The 21,020-nt window shown below is 32.3% G+C and overlaps 1 protein-coding gene across 29 annotated transcripts in view; it reads right to left on the reverse strand.

Annotated features, from left to right (window-relative positions):
• LOC111053197 (kinesin light chain) overlaps positions 1 to 21,020 on the reverse strand; it is a 168,291-nt gene that overhangs the window by 15,317 nt on the left and 131,954 nt on the right. For all 29 annotated transcript variants that reach the window (XM_039438088.1, XM_039438089.1, XM_039438090.1 and 26 more), the window contains 6 exons: positions 20,022 to 20,250; positions 18,178 to 18,265; positions 17,198 to 17,368; positions 15,690 to 15,894; positions 5,066 to 5,292; positions 1,767 to 1,928 (listed from right to left, as the gene is read on the reverse strand). In XM_039438088.1, coding sequence (XP_039294022.1) covers positions 1,767 to 1,928; positions 5,066 to 5,292; positions 15,690 to 15,894; positions 17,198 to 17,368; positions 18,178 to 18,265; positions 20,022 to 20,250 — 1,082 coding nt within the window. The remainder of the gene's footprint in view (positions 1 to 1,766; positions 1,929 to 5,065; positions 5,293 to 15,689; positions 15,895 to 17,197; positions 17,369 to 18,177; positions 18,266 to 20,021; positions 20,251 to 21,020) is intronic.

Raw genomic sequence — 21,020 nt, forward strand, 5'->3', positions numbered from 1 at the left:
TAGGCAGTAACACAAGACAATAATATTTTCAATCATACATTACCTTCAGATAGAATCATGAGACATTAAAGATGAGATTTAGATACACTCCTGTTCGATTCTCATTACTGATAACTTGAAATGATAATTTGTGAATATTCTATTTTATTTTCACAACAACAAGAATTGATTATTTTGTTCACTGATAAATCAAAGGCAAATTAATATATTGATAAACATATAGCTATAAAATACTATTGGAACCAGCTTTTTCTGCTGCTACAAGTGATAAAAGTTGAATATTAATTACATAAATAGTCAATTTGATCTAATGTTTCAAGTATTCAAAAAGGCTCAAGTACTATTTTATTCATGCTTCATGTATATTTTTATTGTGTAATTTTTATATATTTTATTGTATCAAAATATTGTTAAAAATATATAATATAAAATATATATTGTTTTATTGTATAAGGTGTGTTGGGTTGTGCAACCCATTACAATAAAATGATGAATAAATTAATGAAATACTTGAAGGTCAAAGGAAGTAATCAATTGTATTTGTACTATAAAATACTGAGAAGATTCGATTTTATAATATTAGCCTATCATTTTCAATTTCAGACCTTTTTGTCCCTTAACCTGAATGTGAATTACCTCGAATTTTATTCCAAAACTGAACTGCAATAAGAATTGCATTATTTTAATTTCATGGCTCTGTTTATTGACAGTGTTAATATTTTTTTAAATGAAATAAAATTCAACAGATGCATAATCTATTTTCAATCATGAGCAAGCAGCAGCAGAAAAGCATGATAGCTTCAATATATGCTGTAACTAATCTTCTATCGGTTTGCATAAAACTAAACTAAGCAAAATATCAATTGTACTTTCGAGTAAGTAGTATCATGAGCACAATAATAGGATATAATTTCTTATGCTCTCAACTAAGTCGTTTTTGAATAAATTGATCAGAATGAAAAAAAGTTAATTTCATACACAAAGAGGCATTCTTGTTTGAAATATCGAAGAAGCAACAATGAATAAGAATTAACATTGAAGCCTTAGATATTATCACGAGAGCGGGACGATTTTAAAGCCGATCTTAGAATTTAAATCGTCCCAGTTCGGTTTCCCGCTCTCTTCCCTTGTCGGTGTCCACAACTAATGAGCTTTTAATAAATCGCATAAGAAATGCGACTTATCAAAACTAAACAATGTGTCGGTTTTTTCTCCCTTTAACCCTTTAACTCCCATTAGTTGTGCACACCGACAAAGGAAGAGAGCGGGAAACCGTAACGGGACCATTTAAATTCTCAGGCTAGGCGCACACCAGTGAGTCAAGACAAGACATGATCAGACACGTTTAGTCACAATACTTCACATTGTTGCTTAAATCCATTGCAATTATACATGTCTTCATAAGCAACTATGTGAAGTATTGTGACTAAACATGACTAGTCTTGTCTTGACTAACCAGTGTACGCCCAGCCCAAGATCGGCTTTAAAATCGTCCGCTCTCGTGATATAATATCGTGATAATATCCAAGGCTTCAATGATAATGATTATCCAATTACTTAACAAGTAAAAAAATGTCTACGTTAATATTTAGAATCAATTCTTTTTTGTTGGTGGGCAAAGAATTCAAAAATGTATTTCAGATCGAAGATTCTAAACTCTGACTGTGGATATCTCATTTATGAATTTACAACTGATAAGTTTAAAGCAGCAAACCGATAGAAGATGAGGCATGCTGAATTGAGTGAAGTGTTTATGGGTTACTGACATCATCTGTGGCTTCGTACTGCATGGACTCGAGTGACTCGCGTGACCCCAGCCGGGAGCTCCGCACCGAGCGACGGTCTCCACCGCCCCCCTCTCCGCCACCACCGCTACCACTGCGGCCAAGGATCTGCGCCACTTTTGCGTGTTTCACTATGTCCAGTGCCTGCTCACAACACACAAGTCTTAGTCATTTTGTTCTAATAGCAATAACACAAGAGTATTATTAATTTTGTTCCTATCACAATAATATAGAAGTCTTATTAATTTTGCTCTAACCACAATGAGGGTGAAGCCATACAAGCGTTTTGCAGACGAGTCAGCAGGGAATGATGCTCTCCAATTGGCTGATTCTCGATCATCCAACTTCTCGAATCAGCTGATTCCCGAACGTCAGCCTAATAAGCTTCCTGCCCTGCCGAAGAGTCTGAAAAAAGATCGTGTGGCCTCGCCCTAACAAAGAAGTCTTGTTCTAAAACCTAATATACATTAAAATTTTAATCTCTAATGAATTTGTAAAGTGTGAATAAATCAGTTATACTACAGTGCAATACTGCATAACTACTATTGATTTGAAGAATGATAAATGAATCTAATTTGGCTGAAAAAACAAGGTACAAGTAGCAAACTTATAAACTTGAAAGCCTACCCACTAAATTTTCACGAGATTCAATTCAATTCAATTTTTTTTATTCATGAACATGTACAAATACATTTGAATAGTGTTAAGGTTAAAGCTAGGCTAGCGTATACAGACAAATACTAAAAAATAAATTTAAAAATTGAATAAAATACAAAAAGAATAAAAAATTAATAAAAAAATTGTCAACTTAAATAGTCAAAGATTATTAGCATCAAACACTTGTAAATAGTATAGCGATAGGTTCGCCAGATATTCCTTCAAATTCTTTACAAATATTTGAGAATCTTCTGATACTTGCAAATTGGTAAACCCCTAAAAGAATTAAAAATAGAACACAGGGATGAAATTGTTAGTGATGCAAAAAGATTGTCGAATCTTTTTAATGAGTATTTTGTTAGCATTGGCAGTGATGTCGCTGCTAATTCTAATGGTGGAGCTGATAACATGGACTATCATAATATCTTCAAGGAAACTAATCAGCAGAAGTCTATATTCCTTGAAGCTGTTACCTATGATGAGCTCTTAGTTTACATTAGAGGATTAGAAAATGGTAAATCTTATGGGGGTGACAATATATCTTCTGGATTATTGAAGAATGTTGCGCTGGCCATAGTACCAATTCTAGTTGATATTTTCAATTGTAGTCTCTCTACAGGGGTGTTTCCTTCTGGGATGAAGCTGGCAAGAGTGGTGCCAGTTTTCAAGTCGGGTTCTCGATTGAAGTTGAACAATTATAGACCTATATCCCTGCTGTCAGTATTTTCAAAGTTGTTGGAGAAGATAATGAAAAGGAGACTTCTAGAATTTCTTGATTCATGTAATTTTTTCTATAGTAACCAATTTGGCTTTCGTGAATGTATGAATACAGAAATGGCACTTGAAAGGTTTATGGCAGTTGTTTTCTCTGGTCTCAACTTCAGACCAGCACGCTGTGTCGCAGGACTGTTTCTAGATATAAAAAAGGCATTTGACACAGTGAACCATTCGATCTTGTTAAATAAATTGTATAATGCTGGCATCAGGGGCGTGGCTCATGACTGGTTCTTGTCCTATTTGAATGACAGACAACAATATGTAGCCATTGGAGGTGTGAAGAGTGAGGTTCAGTTAGTGGACTGTGGTGTACCAGAGGGATCAGTCCTTGGGCCAATCTTGTTCCTCATTTTTATTAATGATCTCTATTCGTTCAGGTTCTCTGGTATGTCTGTATCTTTTGCAGATGACACTGCTTTGGCATATTGTGATGTGGATGGCCCCAATTTGGTAAGATTAATGCAGGATGATTTGAACAAGCTGTTGCTCTGGTTTAGACACAATAAGATTCAGCTCAATCTTTTAAAGACAAAATACATGCTGTTTACACTATCAACATCATGGACATTGCCTTCTGCACTGAAGTTTCATGGTAGCTGTGCGAGTGATGACTGTGACTGTGAGGTGGTTGGTCAAACTGACTCATTGAAATATTTGGGTGTGATTGTTGACGAAAAGCTCACTTGGTCTCATCATATTACTAATATAAAAAGCCATCTGCTGTTAATACTGAGGAAGTTCTACTTTTTGAATAAATTTCTCCCTATGAGTGTCCTGAGGCAGCTATATTTTGCACTTGTCGATTCAAAAATCAGCTACGGTATAAATTGTTGGGGCTCCACTTACATAAGTCACTTGAAGCCCTTAATAACTATACAAAAATCCATAGTTCGTGCCATCAAGAAGGAGGGAGAATATGAACATTCTTTTCCTATCTTTCAGAGTTTCAGATGCTTGCCTCTCAGATATATCTTTGTTTTCAAGGTATTGTATATGTTTTATGTTATGTCTGAAAACTGTGGTCATGCGTTGTTCAGGGATGTTCCTAGTTATCAAACTAGGAGAGTGACATCTGATTTACTAAGACTTCCTAAATCGTATACCACTTGTTTCCAGAAATCGTTTGTATTTCTCGGCCCTAAGTTTTTCAACAATATTCCTCTTGAAATTAAAAGAACACAAAATCGACTTGTTTTTAAAACAAAAGTTCTTGGATGGCTTAGAGGTCTTATGCCTGATTATCTAGAGACCTTATTCAATGTGGTTTCTTAGTTAAAATACTCTGATAATGGTGGCTATGCATTGGCTAAATGAGCTGGAATTGGAAAGTGAGCATGGTTAGTGCGAATGTGTGAGTGATTGGTTGCTAATTTTTCTTTCTTTCTTCTTTTTATATTTTTCTACTTCTCTATAAATTCCTAAATTATCAGATATTCATTCCTGCTCGCAGACGTAAAGTTTTGTACTCTCAGCAAGCAGTATTTTTCTATCCAAATTCACAAATTAGTCCTGGTTTAGCATGTTCGAATTCTTGTCTGATGTTATTGTTTAATAAATTAGACTTTTATGTACTTTATAAATTATTAACTTATTACTTTATTATTGTTGAGCTGTATTATTTTTTCTCATGATTTGTAAATATTGTGAATTGGATTGAATAAAATTTGAATTTGAATTTGAATAAAATTTGAATTTGAATTTGGTTGGTAGCTTCACAAAATATTTCTTTCCTCTGTAGATGGTTTTTTCTCAAAAATAGCTAATCTGTGTCTGTCTGTAATATGGCCAAATCGTGTATTGTAGTTGTGTTATTTTTTAGATTTCCAAATCTATGGTTGTCAACTCACATCCTTCCTAGTACGCAACGCGCAGTCCTCGAGTGTCTCGGCGGCCTCGTACTTGCCCTGCCGCCGGTAGAGTGCGCCGAGGTTCTTGAGCGTGGTGGTGACGGTGGGCGAGTCGACCTTGGCCGCCTTGTGCCAGCCGCCATACTCGCCGTAGGGCGCATTCTCGCGGTCGCGGTGCTTGTTCTCCTCCCGCTCCTCCGCCACCTGCCAGATCGGCTTGTTGTCCCCTGCAACACACACCACCACACGTTAGACGCACTGCACAACTAACAACTCTTCATGAATTTTCAGAGGTTTGGGATCGATACACACATAATTGAACTCTTGTACTCTTCAAATTCGATTGCCTAGAAGACAACAATCCATGTACTATAAAAATAATATGTAGTGACCTGTCTGGCGCAGGTCTGGTGTCAGAGTTTTCAGGTCGCAACTGATCACATCATGTACTTTTCAAACGCTAATCAAGTTTTCTATCGATTGAGTAGACATCTATTATATTAATAGAAAGACATCTTGTATAGATAGATTGTTGTATTGTGCGCATTTTACTGTTGTGAGATTGAAACCTGAAGTTATGTACGGTGTCATGGTCGATTGACGTTTCCGATAGCATTGTTGGACATTGAAGAAATAAAATTATTCTTATTGTATGAATATACATGTACTCCTTAGATGATAATTTATGCTCTTCATATGCTAAATTCCGTTATTTAATTTGGTATTCTATCTAAATTGAAAATTGCATTTTTTAAATTTGGCTTTCTATGTAAATTAATTTTTTTGTGTAGTTGATATTGTGGTAATTCTCATATTAAATGAAATTCATATTTTGAAAATTTCTTAGTCTTTTTATTTAATAAATTAAAAATCCGTTATTCAATTTGGTGTACTATCTAGATTCAAAATTTTATATCTGTAATTTGGTTTTCTATGAAAATTGAAAATGTTATGTTTTATTTGCAGTGAAAATTAGACAAGAGAGAGAAACATAACCTTCTTTTGGAACAGTAAATTAATAAAAAAATCAGTTTCAGGCTGTGCCTGTTTGTTCTCCCGCAATCATTTTAACGAATTGTGAATCAATATATGGATGAATACATTAGTAAATGAATACTTAAATTTGTATTTTATTGATTATATGATCAAATTGGCACAGAACCAGGAATTTACATGAATGCTGAGTTCCCTATCAATGGAGTAATAAATGAATATTCTTTCTTTGTTGTTATGAAGGTGATGTTGTGGTGAATATCCATATTGAACGAAATTGACTTGATGTTTATTTATCTTTATGATGTCAAAAACCACTGATTTTTTTAGAAGATTGATAATGGTGTAACAACCGAAATTAGAATCTCAAATTGTTCTAGTAAAACAGTGGTTTTGACAATAGAAGTCTTTTTAATTTGAAATGAATACTCTCTGAATGCCGAGTTTTTCAACAATGAAATCGAAATTGAGATTTCAGTACTCTCAATTGAGTATATTCCTAATTGTCAATTGTGCAAGTTTAACCAAGCGAGTATAGTTTGTAATTAAATTTCCTTTGAACGACAATTTTCTATCACTCGAGTAAGAAATCGTTTGAAATGCATTGTTTTGGCTTGCTTCTACAGCCTGAGCTTGTTCTGTAAAGTGATGTTGGTTTTGGCAATAATCTGATTCATGAACTAAGTGAAAAAATTGCATTCATTTAGACTTAAAAAGCTAGGTATGTTGGCAATGTATTGATTACATAATTTATATCGATTAATTTCATTAAATTAGAATTCTATTCCAGATGATGTTGTTCTATCTTTCAAATACAAAGACAGAAAAAGTTTGATTTGTTGGATACTATGAAGCATGAAGTAGCCTGATTTCTTTCAAATTGAACATGGAGCGTGGAACAATAAATTCATCGATGAATGGAATTCAAAAATTAACAGAAATAATAAAAATTGTATTGCTTTTTAAATGATATTCAATGTTTAAGTTGAATGTTTGTGCTCTATGACATACATGAGTCGTTAAATTCACGGATTATATTTAATTTAAAACTTTTATACGTATAGATCTATGTTAAGTTTTCAAGATTCTCCTACTCTAAGAAAAATTGTTCAATATTTTTGATAAAAATTGTTTCATATATTCAACAAGCAGGTGCAGATGACATGAGAATGAAAAGCTTCTTTCAGGATATCGTAGCTCATAAACTGACAATATAACGTTAATTTTGTTTTTCTGCAACTAGAACTGCAAAACCTGTGATATTGGATTAGTATGAAAGGACCTAATTTTCTTATTCTGACATTCTTATGCATTGAGTTGAAGAGATTGATTTGTTAAATTGATTAATTAAAGAATTTGATATGAGTCTACTTTTTGTGTTGATGAATGTAATGAAATTCGAATTTCAAGATGTGAACTGAAATTTTCTAATTGACGTTTGGATAATATGACAAAAAGCAAAGGATAGCATAAGCTAGAAAAATATAGGTTATATATTCCAACACAAGACAGACAAAAATGAAGAGTACAATAATGCAATGTGTGTAACAACAACAATTTAGAAAATATCTAAGAACATTACTTTGCACAAAAAATATAATGTTTCCTATTCAAACACTACAAAACTATTAAACATAATTTTTCTACAAAACCTTAATGGAACCTAGACCTGAAAATATTATTGTAATATTTCAAAACTCGAGCTTGAGAATTATAATTTTCATGTTGTAATAATGGTGTTAAATGGGAACTATGGGAATAAATTTGGAAAAGTTAAATAATAGATATAAAGATGAATCGGAAATCCTTTGCAATATAATATAGTTATGTTATTGCATTATATAATAGGGAAATCCGGGTGATTATTCCTTTCAAGATTCAAATGGAAACAAAAATGTTAAAGAAGAGATAAATTTACCAGATACCTGACTTTCCCATTTTTTTAAATTTTAAATACGGTTTGAGTATGATAACATTAGTAGACATGGTATCTTTTGAAATGAATGGACAGAATAATTAATAAGATCATGCAAAATGAAATTGTAATCTTTCAAATAAATAATAAAAATTATCAAAAACCTCTGAAAATTCATTGAGCCTTCTGTTGTACAATACTTTCGGGTCAAAAAAGAATCAAACTAAAAATAAATCTGTACAGAATCATGCGATTTCAAAGCAGTTGATCATGTGAGACATGCGAAAAGTATTTACAATAAGACACACATAGAATAAAACTCTAGAGAAGATTGTAGGATAAAACAGAAGGTAGGACAAAAAAATTTATAAAACTTTTAAAAATAATGAAGAATGAAAAACAATAACAAAACTATGAGAAGAGGTTAGCAAGTTATGTTTAATTGAAGATTTTGTTCACTCAATGATTAGAAATTGGAAATAAAATTCTAAAACAGCATTTTAATACAAAAATGACAATGAGGCTGGAATTTCATGAAACAAACAGTTGACATTTTTAATTTGAATGAATTAAATTTAAATAATAAGTTTGATGAACTAAACCTTACAAATCTTTTCACCAGCTCCTTCATTATTTCATCCTTAATAAATATCCTAAATTTGCAATTTCTCCAATAATTTATATTGTCATTACTTAGCGCAGAGAAGAAATTCAAAAGATGTAGGAAAGACATAGGCTGACATAGGCTGAAGTCCATGTTGTAATAATGCTTACTTTTCAAGTTTGAGAACATGGAGAATTGATAAATGAATTATATAGAATGAAGAATGATAAATTTAATCATACCAGTACTCATTTATTCAAGATCTCTAAGTTATATCTTGCATCAAAAAGTTTTCTCTTCCGCTTTCAAGAAGAATTTTGATATATCCATCGAAACTAACATTTAAATTATACTAATTAGCTTTAAACATAGAGTGTATTATAGTTGACAATGTATACAAGTTGATGGAAAATTTTTACCATTTCAACTTCAAGAACTTGAAGTATTTCAAGAATTTTTCTAGGCGATGATGAAAAGTCCTTGAAAATTATAATCTGACTCCATAATCTATCCATATCTCTTGAGGAATGAAAAGTACGAAGTTGTGCAGTGAATCAACAGCATATTCATTTATTATGTTAGCGGAGTAGCCTCATGCTTTCAAAATTAATTTTGTTTTCATACATAGCACGTATACACTTGGCATTACTTTCATACTTGCATGTTCTAATTAATAAGAAAGCACTGTACATAATATACTATATTGTTGAACTGAATTGAAAAATGAAATGGTATTATTTTGACTTCAAAAACTTGACGTTACTGATAATATTAATTTTTCAAAAAAAAAATTCTTCATTACAAAAAATTATTTATCGAGGAGATTGTAATTGATACATTCTTCATATTGACAATTCGTTATAATTATTCGTAATGGTTGATAAGAACGATTTTTATTAGAATTTTTACTGTAAAAGAACAATATATTCATTTCATGATTGTAATAAGACAGTATAGAATTATCTTTTTGAGATTATGATTAAAAATAATATCTACGAACGCAGGTTAATAAGTAATGAGTTCAAATTTGTAAATGAGAAAAAAGTAAACTTATGATTATAAGTTATAATATTTCGTATTTTATTGTTTTTTTGCACCACTTTCTTATTATTTTGGTTTAATGTGTATTGTTGTTGTTGTTTGCATGTATTCTTTTTGTTAATTTGTATCAAACTTGTATGTGTGTGTGTAAATAAATTGAATTATTGTGGAAATTGAGAATAATTTTTTGCATGTAATGATGAATATCTTACAATAATATTAATGTACCAATAATAGAATATAGTGGAATGGCAATAAAAATAAAATAATTTATTGGTAACTGATATTTTATTCAACAGAAAAAAGCTAGGTACATAGTCTGCAATTTTTCTTTCATTTATCTAGTTTTAAGTACAAATTATTCATATTTCCATCTTCAAAAAAGGATAAGCTACCAAATAAAGATTCATTTTAAAATATAAATAAGAAATCTCTTGAAAAACTTCAACAAAATAAAGCTTCCCTCTGACGACTAATTGATCTACTCCTTACCTAAACTCATGACTGATTCATGTTAAACCTCAAAATAAAAATGGAACTAAAAAACTAAACTTATAACACACTTCCACTCAATTTGTTCGTGACAAGATAACTTAAGAAAAAATTGATAACATGCAAAATTATTGAATTAAATGGTTTTTTACCTTCTACTTCTGAAAATTTCAGATTGGAAATTTTATATATATTAAAAATATATCACTCGTATCAATATTGGAAAATCGATGAGAAAACAATAAATCGGTTAAATAATGAATAATTTTATATATGATAATTGTGTAAGGTTTCAATTTCTGATCATTCATACAAGTCATAACTAATAATTAATAAGTCATAACACAAGGTATATTTTACTTGGTTATTCATAAGTAAATTATAGTTAAATATAATATGAGGGAAGATATATTTTCATAATTCTTCCATTTTTTAATATCTTCTATTTGAATGATTTTCTGGACTCCTGAGTATGAGATCTCATTACAAACAATTTCAAATAAAGTCACAAATAGTTTAAAGTCCTCCACTCAGTGAGAAATACAATCGAACTTACAAAACTATAAAACTTTCTAGATTTTCCTATACATTTTTCTCAAACAATAGATTCTAAATATAAGCTAGAGAACTTGGTTCCAGAGACCTACATAATATATCAATAATTAAATATTAACAAAAGTAATGATATACTAGATGAAACCCCCTACTAATTAACAAGTTATAAACTACTTTAATGCCTACACAGATCACAAAGTACAGTTTATAAGGTTTGGGTGGATATTTACCTCGGAGTTATATGAACACAACACTAATTGATAACTTTGGTATACAATATCAGAAAGGTGGTTTCTTGAATATAGAGACTACATTATTCAGACATTTTTACTCAAATAACAATGCAATTTTCATTCATGCATAACTTGAGCTAATTAATTGGACTTGCATGAAAATATCAAATCCTAACTTATTTTAAATTGAAATATCTACGAAAACATAATCGAGAGATAATAATATCCAAGGGGTGACAGTAATGCCCATCGAAACATGTATTTGAAAACTATAATAATAAACTAAAAGTGATGAGTTAATACAATAATTCCTTAAACAAAAAACAAAATACACTATTAAGTTTTTCATGTTGAGAATCAATGTATTGAAAACTATACCCTGCAAGTACATCAAACAGGTATGTGGCATTCTATATAATCTAATTCAACAAAATATAGATCAAGCCGAGATTCTCTGTTAGAAAAAGTAACAGGATATTAAGAACTACTGCAAAAACTATGGGCACTTCTCAAAGCTGCTTCAAAAACTATTCATATGTTGTATATACACAAAATATAACTTTCCTTGAAATTGAAAACAAATTCAATAAATTTTTAATATGTTTTATATTTATAATATAAGAGAGTAAAATTGTCAAAACTTTATACTTTATCATGTTCATATTATTTAATGGATAAACAAAAAATAGGATATCTTCCCATTATTTTCAATGTACAGTACAACCTTAAATTCCAATAATTCATCTAACAAAAAACCCCAAATATTTTAATAGTAAAACATTATGTAAGGTCTTCTTCATTTTAATAAGAGTAGGAAATTTGCATTACAAAAATATTTTATATTTATACAAACTACTATCAACTACATAATAAATCCTTTAATTTTTATCATATCATGAATTTCGAACAACCTTTACAGCACCATAAGAATAGTATGCATAGTATACTAGGAATAAACAAGTGTCAACATCTTAATCCATTAATTCACCAATTTGTAAGATATTTTAAATGTATACATAACTATTGATGAGAAAATACCATAGAAATTTGACCATTCAATGGAGGAATTTGGCATACTAATATGCCAATGAAATATAATATTTTAAATATAATTCACTACTACATAGTTTCCAGGTTTACACAAGCCATGACTTGTCCTAAATACAGTACTTCACTGATTGGAGTCTAATAAGTCCAAAATTGGGATATCATTGAACTCTTTTTCTTTTTCACTGAGGTCTAAAAAATACAACACTAATGAGTGAAATTGTACTTAATAAAATGCTCATAGCGATTAGAAATAAATAGACCAAAAAATATCGATTGAAGAACCTATTATTCAAAAAAAGAAATATAGAATAATGATAATTTTATATAATACAATGAAAAACCAAATAGTGAGTTTGAAAAATCATTTATAGACATTTCAGTCTCCTACAGCTCTAAACTAAATGAAAAGGAACTTTGTGCTACAATCTATCCATTATGAAGCTTTTGTTACCCCTCCATATATACTTTATGTAACTCATTCTCCAACTTCATAGGAGTTCAACATACAACTTTAAAAACTTAATCAAATATCATAAATTGATTAACAAAGGAAATTCTCTCATTTACACCTCAAAATTCCAAGCTCAGATTTAAAAAAAGAACGTAATGTTGGGATTTTTGCAATAATTCAAAGTTGTTTCTTCAATTATAGAACTTTTTCATAAATTATATTTATCACATGTGAATGGATATTCACATTTATCTTCATTTGAATCAATTTTTGAACATTTATCTTTATTTGAATTAATTTTCGAACCATCTAAACGAAGAATATGATTACGTCAACTCATAACTGAACGTGATTCTCCATCAATTTATGAAAAATGAGACTAGTTCAGTTGCACAAATGATAATTTACTGTAGACGACTTTTCAACATTATTACAATGTTATTGATTCTATTCAAACCCAAACTTCGTCAGAGCATATTTTGTCAATCAAAATTCAAGACAATTTTTTCAAAGTTCAAGCAGCAAAAATGGGTAACATTTATTCAGATGTTGAGAAACAATAGATTATTGGTCCATTCACTTAGTGAATGAACTTTTCTCAATAAAGTATCAATAATCCATATTATAGTTTAGAGTCCTGTTGATCACGATTGAAGGAAGTTGGAGCTTGGAGCGGCAAATAAATAACAGAATCATACTAGCGTGGTACTTTCAAGATGATGATGAGAAACAATTGGCCCACTTACAGAAAACAGCCTAGTCTTACAGTTCACAATGAAAGCAAGTTTATTCAATGTTCTTTAAACGTTCAATGTTCCAGCAGCACAAATGTAGAGATAAACTTTTCTTACTAAATGAGATTGCATTCTTCCAATGAGAAAATACAGTTCACATTATTTATCACTTTCTGTCTTTTTGAGGCAAGTCTCAAGAGATAAGCTTCTCTCACAAAATGAGATATTATGAGATTGCATTCTTTCAAAAACAAAATACAGTTCAGATTATTTATCACGTTCTAGTCTTTATGAGGCAAGTGTTTAATGTTGCTGTGATGAGCTGTGAACAATGCAGGGTCAACTAGTCGCACTTACCGTCAATGGTGCCGAACTCCCGCTCATGCGCCCTGGTGAGCACTTGCTTGTAGAGGATCTCGGCCTCCTTGTACTTGCCCTGCTTGAGGTAGCAGGAGGCCAGGTTGTTCTTGGTCTTGGCCACATTCGGGTCATCGGGGCCCAGTTTGCACTCGTAGATCTCCAGAGCGCGCTGGTAGTACCGTTCCACCTCCTCGTATTTGCCCTTGAAGGAAGATTTCAAATGATCAGAAGTCATTCCTTAGTAAAGATTACAAATATAAGATTTCATATTATTAGTATTGGAAGAGGTTTCAAAAATATAGCGAGTGAAATTTTGTAGAACCAACAGTCAAGAAATTAGAATTGGTTTCGGAAGAACAAAAATGTTGTTCCACCTCGACGTGTTTATCCTACTAAAGCCCGGTTGCACAAAAACAACTTAAATTTTCATAATGATTAAATTTCATGAGAACCAATCAGAGAAGGTATTTGTGAGAAGAAATGCTCTCTTGGCATTTAATCAGGATTAAAAGTTAAGAAACCTTTGTGCAACCGGGTGTAAGACTATTCGAATTATCCTAATTTGGTATCAGAAAACAGCAATACAATCCAAAATCCCGCTAGAAACATTGTGTATAGAAGAAAATACTGGAATCTGAGTAGTTTGAAAATTGATTAGCATATATCGAAGTAATATTATTATTTAAACAAAGGGACTTTTCAAATATCTCATGACATACATTGTGAAGAACGATTAAGACAATTAGAAGACAATAGTTGGAAAATTGTTTGAGATGATGGTAGAGATGGATCTTCAACTACTTGTATCTTCCCTAGAAGGATAATTCGAATTATTTTAATGAGGTAAAACAAGAAGCTATCAAGTTAATTTTCAAAAATGTAGCAAAAAACATTGTGTAGAACGAATAGAATAATTGTTGGAAAATTTAAAATGAATCGAAGAAATTTAAAAGACAGGTATAGTTGGTTGAAAAGATAGAGGATCTTCATTACATCTCTTATTCATCTCTTGCTGAATAGAGAATTCTAACGATATTATTCACTTGTTACACGTGTAATTTATTCACAACAGTCAGAGATTTTACAACAAAAACAATTTTTCAACTACTGGTTATTTCTTCTTGAAGTTTCAGAGTTTGTTTTATTTATTTAATCATTCAGAATTACACAACTTACAGAAAAGTACCACAGGCTAACTTACGCCCAAAACGGTTCCAATTCTGATTTATACAACAGTCCAAATGTAGTGAGAATGTGAAAATTGTCCCCCTCCACCCACTCCAATAAATAATACTTTCGATTCCAAAACAATTGGAAGTTAAGATTTTAAAAATAGCGATTCAGTTTTTACATTTTTTTCGTAATTTACTGTTGATCAAGAGTTTCTAAAACGAGTCTGATGCATCATAGAAACTTACGATTGATTACAAATTGTAGATAAATTCATCCTCTACGAGCTCAGTTGCCTAAAATCCATCTTGAATCACTTTTCGCTATCATAGAACTGCCAAAACCTTTAATATGAGAAAAATATCTACAATTTCCGGATTTTTTCAACAATCAAATCTCACTTTACGAACATATTTTTTCAATCAAGATTCAAGACAATTTTTTCAAAGTTCAAGCAGCAAAAATGGGTAACATTTATTCAGATGTTGAGAACAATAGATTATTGGTCCATTCACTTAGTGAATAAACTTTTCTCAATAAAGTATCAATAATCCATATTATAGTTTAGAGTCCTGTTGATCACGATTGAATGAAGTTGGAGCTTGGAGCGGCAAATAAATAACAGAATCATACTAGCATGGTACTTTCAAGATGATGATGAGAAACAATTGGCCCACTTACAGAAAACAGCCTAGTCTTACAGTTCACAATGAAAGCAAGTTTATTCAAAGTTCTTTAAACGTTCAATGTTCCAGCAGCACAAATGAAGAGATAAACTTTTCTCACTAAATGAGATTGCATTCTTTCAATGAGAAAATACAGTTCACATTATTTATCACTTTCTGTCTTTTTGAGGCAAGTCTCAAGAGATAAGCTTCTCTCACAAAATGAGATATTATGAGATTGCATTCTTTCAAAAACAAAATACAATTCAGATTATTTATCACGTTCTAGTCTTTTTGAGGCAAGTGTTTAATGTTGCTGTGATGAGCTGTGAACAATGCAGGGTCAACTAGTCGCACTTACCGTCAATGGTGCCGAACTCCCGCTCATGCGCCCTGGTGAGCACTTGCTTGTAGAGGATCTCGGCCTCCTTGTACTTGCCCTGCTTGAGGTAGCAGGAGGCCAGGTTGTTCTTGGTCTTGGCCACATTCGGGTCATCGGGGCCCAGTTTGCACTCGTAGATCTCCAGAGCGCGCTGGTAGTACCGTTCCACCTCCTCGTATTTGCCCTTGAAGGAAGATTTCAAATGATCAGAAGTCATTCCTTAGTAAAGATTACAAATATAAGATTTCATATTATTAGTATTGGAAGAGGTTTCAAAAATATAGCGAGTGAAATTTTGTAGAACCAACAGTCAAGTAATTAGAATTGGTTTCGGAAGAACAAAAATGTTGTTCCACCTCGACGTATTTATCCTACTAAAGCCCGGTTGCACAAAAACAACTTAAATTTTCATAATGATTAAATTTCATGAGAACCAATCAGAGAAGGTATTTGTGAGAAGAAATGCTCTCTTGGCATTTAATCAGGATTAAAAGTTAAGAAACCTTTGTGCAACCGGGTGTAAGACTATTCGAATTATCCTAATTTGGTATTAGAAAACAGCAATACAATCCAAAATCCCGCTAGAAACATTGTGTATAGAAGAAAATACTGGAATCTGAGTAGTTTGAAAATTGATTAGCATATATCAAAGTAATATTATTATTTAAACAAAGGGACTTTTCAAATATCTCATGACATATATTGTGAAGAACGATTAAGACAATTAGAAGACAATAGTTGGAAAATTGTTTGAGATGATGGTAGAGATGGATCTTCAACTACTTGTATCTTCCCTAGAAGGATAATTCGAATTATTTTAATGAGGTATCAAAAAACAAGAAGCTATCAAGTTAATTTTCAAAAATGTAGCAAAAAACATTGTGTAGAACGAATAGAATAATTGTTGGAAAATTTAAAATGAATCGAAGAAATTTAAAGACAGGTATAGTTGGTTGAAAGATAGAGGATCTTCATTACATCTCTTATTCATCTATTGCTGAATAGAGAATTCTAACGACCTTATTCACTTGTTACACGTGTAATTTATTCACAACAGTCAGAGATTTTACAACAAAAACAATTTTTCAACTACTGGTTATTTCTTCTTGAAGTTTCAGAGTTTGTTTTATTTATTTAATCATTCAGAATTACACAACTTACAGAAAAGTACCACAGTCTAACTTACGCCCAAAACGGTTCCAATTCTGATTTATACAACAGTCCAAATGTAGCTAGGTTATTGTGTCAAGATATTATTATAGAGTTACGATAACAAGAAAATTCACTGTCGTAAACGTTACAGTTTCAAAACCATAGTCGACTTGTTCTACTACAGTATTAATTTTTTTAAAAGTACAGATTTCTGGAGATTATAACAATTAGTTTGCTATCAGAGATAGTCATAGCTGAACGTCGGGATTCTTGTGACTGAACGATTATTACAATGTAGCCTACTTGAACTTTGATAGATTTGGCTGATGTGTTACCTGATTCTGACAAAGGAGAGCGAGGTTATTGAGCTGCTTGGCAACGTCAGGGTGGTCCTTGCCTAGCACTTTCTCCCTGATCTCCAAGGCTCGCTTGCACAGTGGCTCAGCCTCCTTGTATTTGCCACGTTTACCATACAGAACTGCTAGGTTGTTCAGGGTGGCAGCCACCTGAAATCAAACAAATACATTAAAGCTATAACAGAAATTTTCCAATAAATTAAATGACATTTTATTAATGCAGTGTAATTTCAACAATACTGACACAAATCACATACAAACAAAACAACAACTATACAAACTAATCGAACTATATAAGAATAATCGAAACCTTCACATATTCTTCACTATAATAAAGAACAGCGATACGATGATATTCATGATATCATCCATCAAAATTCGGGAGGAATACAGTTTGAGCTCTGCCTGTTTTCCTCACCCGACCGATCATATTGTATATTATGTTTTGTGGCTGTCTTAATGGATGCAATAAATGAATAAGCTCAAGATTAATGCTTCTATACGCCAAGTCCCCCATTTTACAGTTTCCCCCATGTATGATCATATAATCAGATCATAAATATTGAATCATCTAAGGCCAGGCACACACCAGTTAGTCAAGACCAGACAAGACATGATCAGACACAATACTGTCACATTGTTGCTTATGACGCAACACACACTGATTAGTCATTGCAATTAGACATGTCTTCATAAGCAACTATGTGAAGTATTGTGACTAATCTTGTCTGATCATGTCTTGTCTTGTCTTGACTAACTGGTGTGTGCCTAGCCTTATATAGAAGATTTTATTCACTATTATTCTCGTGTTGGAACTATGAGGTATTTTATGACTATAAACAATAAAATATATATATATTATCTGAATCAAGCTTGTAGCACGAAGAAAAAATAGTAAACTACTTATGCTACCTTTTTTATGCTTGTACACAATAATTTATTATTATATTCGTACTTACCGCTGGATGATTTTCGCCGAGAGTTTTTTCCCTAATCGCCAACGCATCGTTGAGAAGATTTGCAGCCTCTTTGTATTTGTTTTGATCCCTAAAACAATGAATAATTGAATAAATTATTGATGTTTTGAAATTAATGCAGAAGAATATACAATGGATAATTGCAATTATTAATTATTTTTCATTATTTTCACTTGACAATACTGTATAGTAATTATATAATAATTTAGATTTAGTAATACTGACATGTCACCAGTCATGTGAGTGAAACTCAAAAACTTGATGTAATGTGACAATGAATAAAAAAAAATAATGTTCAACTATTAAGGGGCGTAGCTTATTCAAATTGGAGCAACCCTGTTGATAATTTTAATAATTGGGTTATCTTACAAATGGTGTTTCAGAAGAATGACATAGTTCACAAAAGAATTCCTCTTCTCAGTTCGACAAAAACATCTTCCTGTATTGATGTAAATGAAATTGCTGCTCAAACACTTTTAAAAAACCAGTGCTACATTATTTGAAAATGTTAGATTATTAGTTATTGACAACAGTAATATCGATTTCGGCACTGGTCCATCTCATGAACCTCTGTAATAAGAGAGTTCTTGGCAAAATATGTGAGTAGGCTACTGTTACCAATGTAACAATTGAATAAGAACTATAGTGAGTTCTACCATTGAGAAACAATAGCATAAGTAGATATCCCATGGTATAGGGCGTTTATGTCGCAACTTTTACTGTTATCTCAAGCCGATAGTCTACGTAGTTCTTTCCTGTGAAGCTTTATGACGCTGGTAGTCTCTCATATTGTGCCGTTCATACACTCTCACCCGGTCAAAACAGTAAAAATCGACAATGCGATTTAAAAGCCACGACATAAACGCCCTATGCCATGGGATATCTACTTACGCTATTGTTTCTCTATGGTTCTACGTTATAATGACAGTGAAGAAAGATAGGAGAAATAAGTTGCCGATCCTCTGTCTTGTCAATGCTTTCTATAGACGGTAGCTGATACAGGTTTATTGATGTAATATTAACTGTTCATTCTAGTTTAAAATAATCAATTATATTTTATTGAGCAAGAAATTATATTTTGCAATAATTTCATAACGAATTTTCATAATTAAGATGAAATATTTTGTTAATAGATTATTAAATCTTCATTGTTAAAAGACGATCTGGCAACAGAGCAACGCGAGAAAGAGATAGCGCAATCCGCTTTATTGAATGATAGACAAGGATATCAATACCATTGCTAAACAAACAACCACATTATAACGTGGGCCTCACTATAGTAAGCACTAGTAAGCACCTAAAACTAGCTAGGTAGTTAAGTCTGCTCCTCTAAGTAAACTATTACACCATGTTGTGTAATTCAATAAGATACAGCATCTTCTATTTATTAAAATGTTGTACTACACATTGATTGTGGCGGAACAATTAGCCGCCTGAAATACATAATAGGTGAGGGTTTTAGAAGATTTTCAATTTCTTTGTATCACCCAGTGGACGTCCGGATAACCGATGTCCCGATAATCAGTGCTCTACTGTATATATATCCAATCATATTATGGGTTTATACATACAGTATGGAAACTCGGCTAGTACCCTGGCACAAAAATCCGCCATCTTGTTAGAAAGTTCTGCATTGTAATCGTATTGATGGGAGGTTCGGATCACTTTACTGATCTCGTTCACTGCCGCGAGCCAATCAAAAGAGCAGGATTGGAGCTTTCTAACAAGATAGCTCAGTCACGTGACGTGTCTAGTATTTGTGCCATGTAAAAAGCATTGGTTGGATAGTTTCCATTCTGTGATCATGAGTTTTATGTAGTAGGTACCTGTAGACAAGCGCGAGTATGTTGAGCATAGTGGCGACGTCGGGATGGTCGTGGCCGCTGGTCTTCTCGAGGTCCTCGAGCGCCTGCTTGCAGAGGGGCACGGCCACCTCGTAGCGACCCTGCGACGCGTACTGGATCACCAGGTTGTGCAGGGTGCGCAGGCGTGCAGGAATCTCGTAGCCCGCGTTCACCTGTTGCGCAAACTGCGACGGCGGGGTTGGCGACATTGCTGCAAAACACATTACATGAGATTAGATTACAGTTCTTTATTTATGTATGTTACGATATATACTGGCTCACATATTCACATTAAATGACAGTTTTGCTAATTATTCAACGTAATAAGATGATAGGTTAGGAGGGAACATCACTGTGCAACTCGAAGAGAAAAAAGAATTACAGGTTTGTCGCCCTCTAAACACGGACTTGTTCCATATTAGAGGAATAATTTTCAGGGGAATGTATTGTAAAATATACACTTTCTGAAAATGGAATGAATTTGAATTTGAGGTTGTCGATAGAGAGAAACAGACAGATTTACACTATAGTGAGGTCCACATCTTAATTGCAATACAGAAAGATAGAGGAACAGCGTTGTTGATTTTCCGCCTTGCCACTGCCTTCTACAAAAGATAGCTGATACTGGTATATCCTATGTGATATCAATTGTTCATTCTTGTTTAAAATAATCAATAAATTATACTATATTCTCCAAGAAACTGAAATATTTTTCAATTACTAAATAATTCATTTTGATAAATGATATTACATATTTTGTTAATTAGTTATATTTATACATTGTTAAAAAACGATCTGACAACCTTGCGGAGCTGGAAAAGAATAGCGCTATCTGCTTTGTCGAATGATAGCAACCCAATTTCTAATCAAATACTGTACTGTCACTATAACGAGGACCACACTGTAATTCAGTGCTTCATCCACCTAAATTCAAAATTACTATTTTCTTCATTTTGGACATAAAATTGGACTTAAGTTCTT

The sequence above is a fragment of the Nilaparvata lugens genome, chromosome 11 (genome assembly GCF_014356525.2).
Source record: "Nilaparvata lugens isolate BPH chromosome 11, ASM1435652v1, whole genome shotgun sequence".
Lineage (NCBI taxonomy): Eukaryota > Metazoa > Arthropoda > Insecta > Hemiptera > Delphacidae > Nilaparvata > Nilaparvata lugens.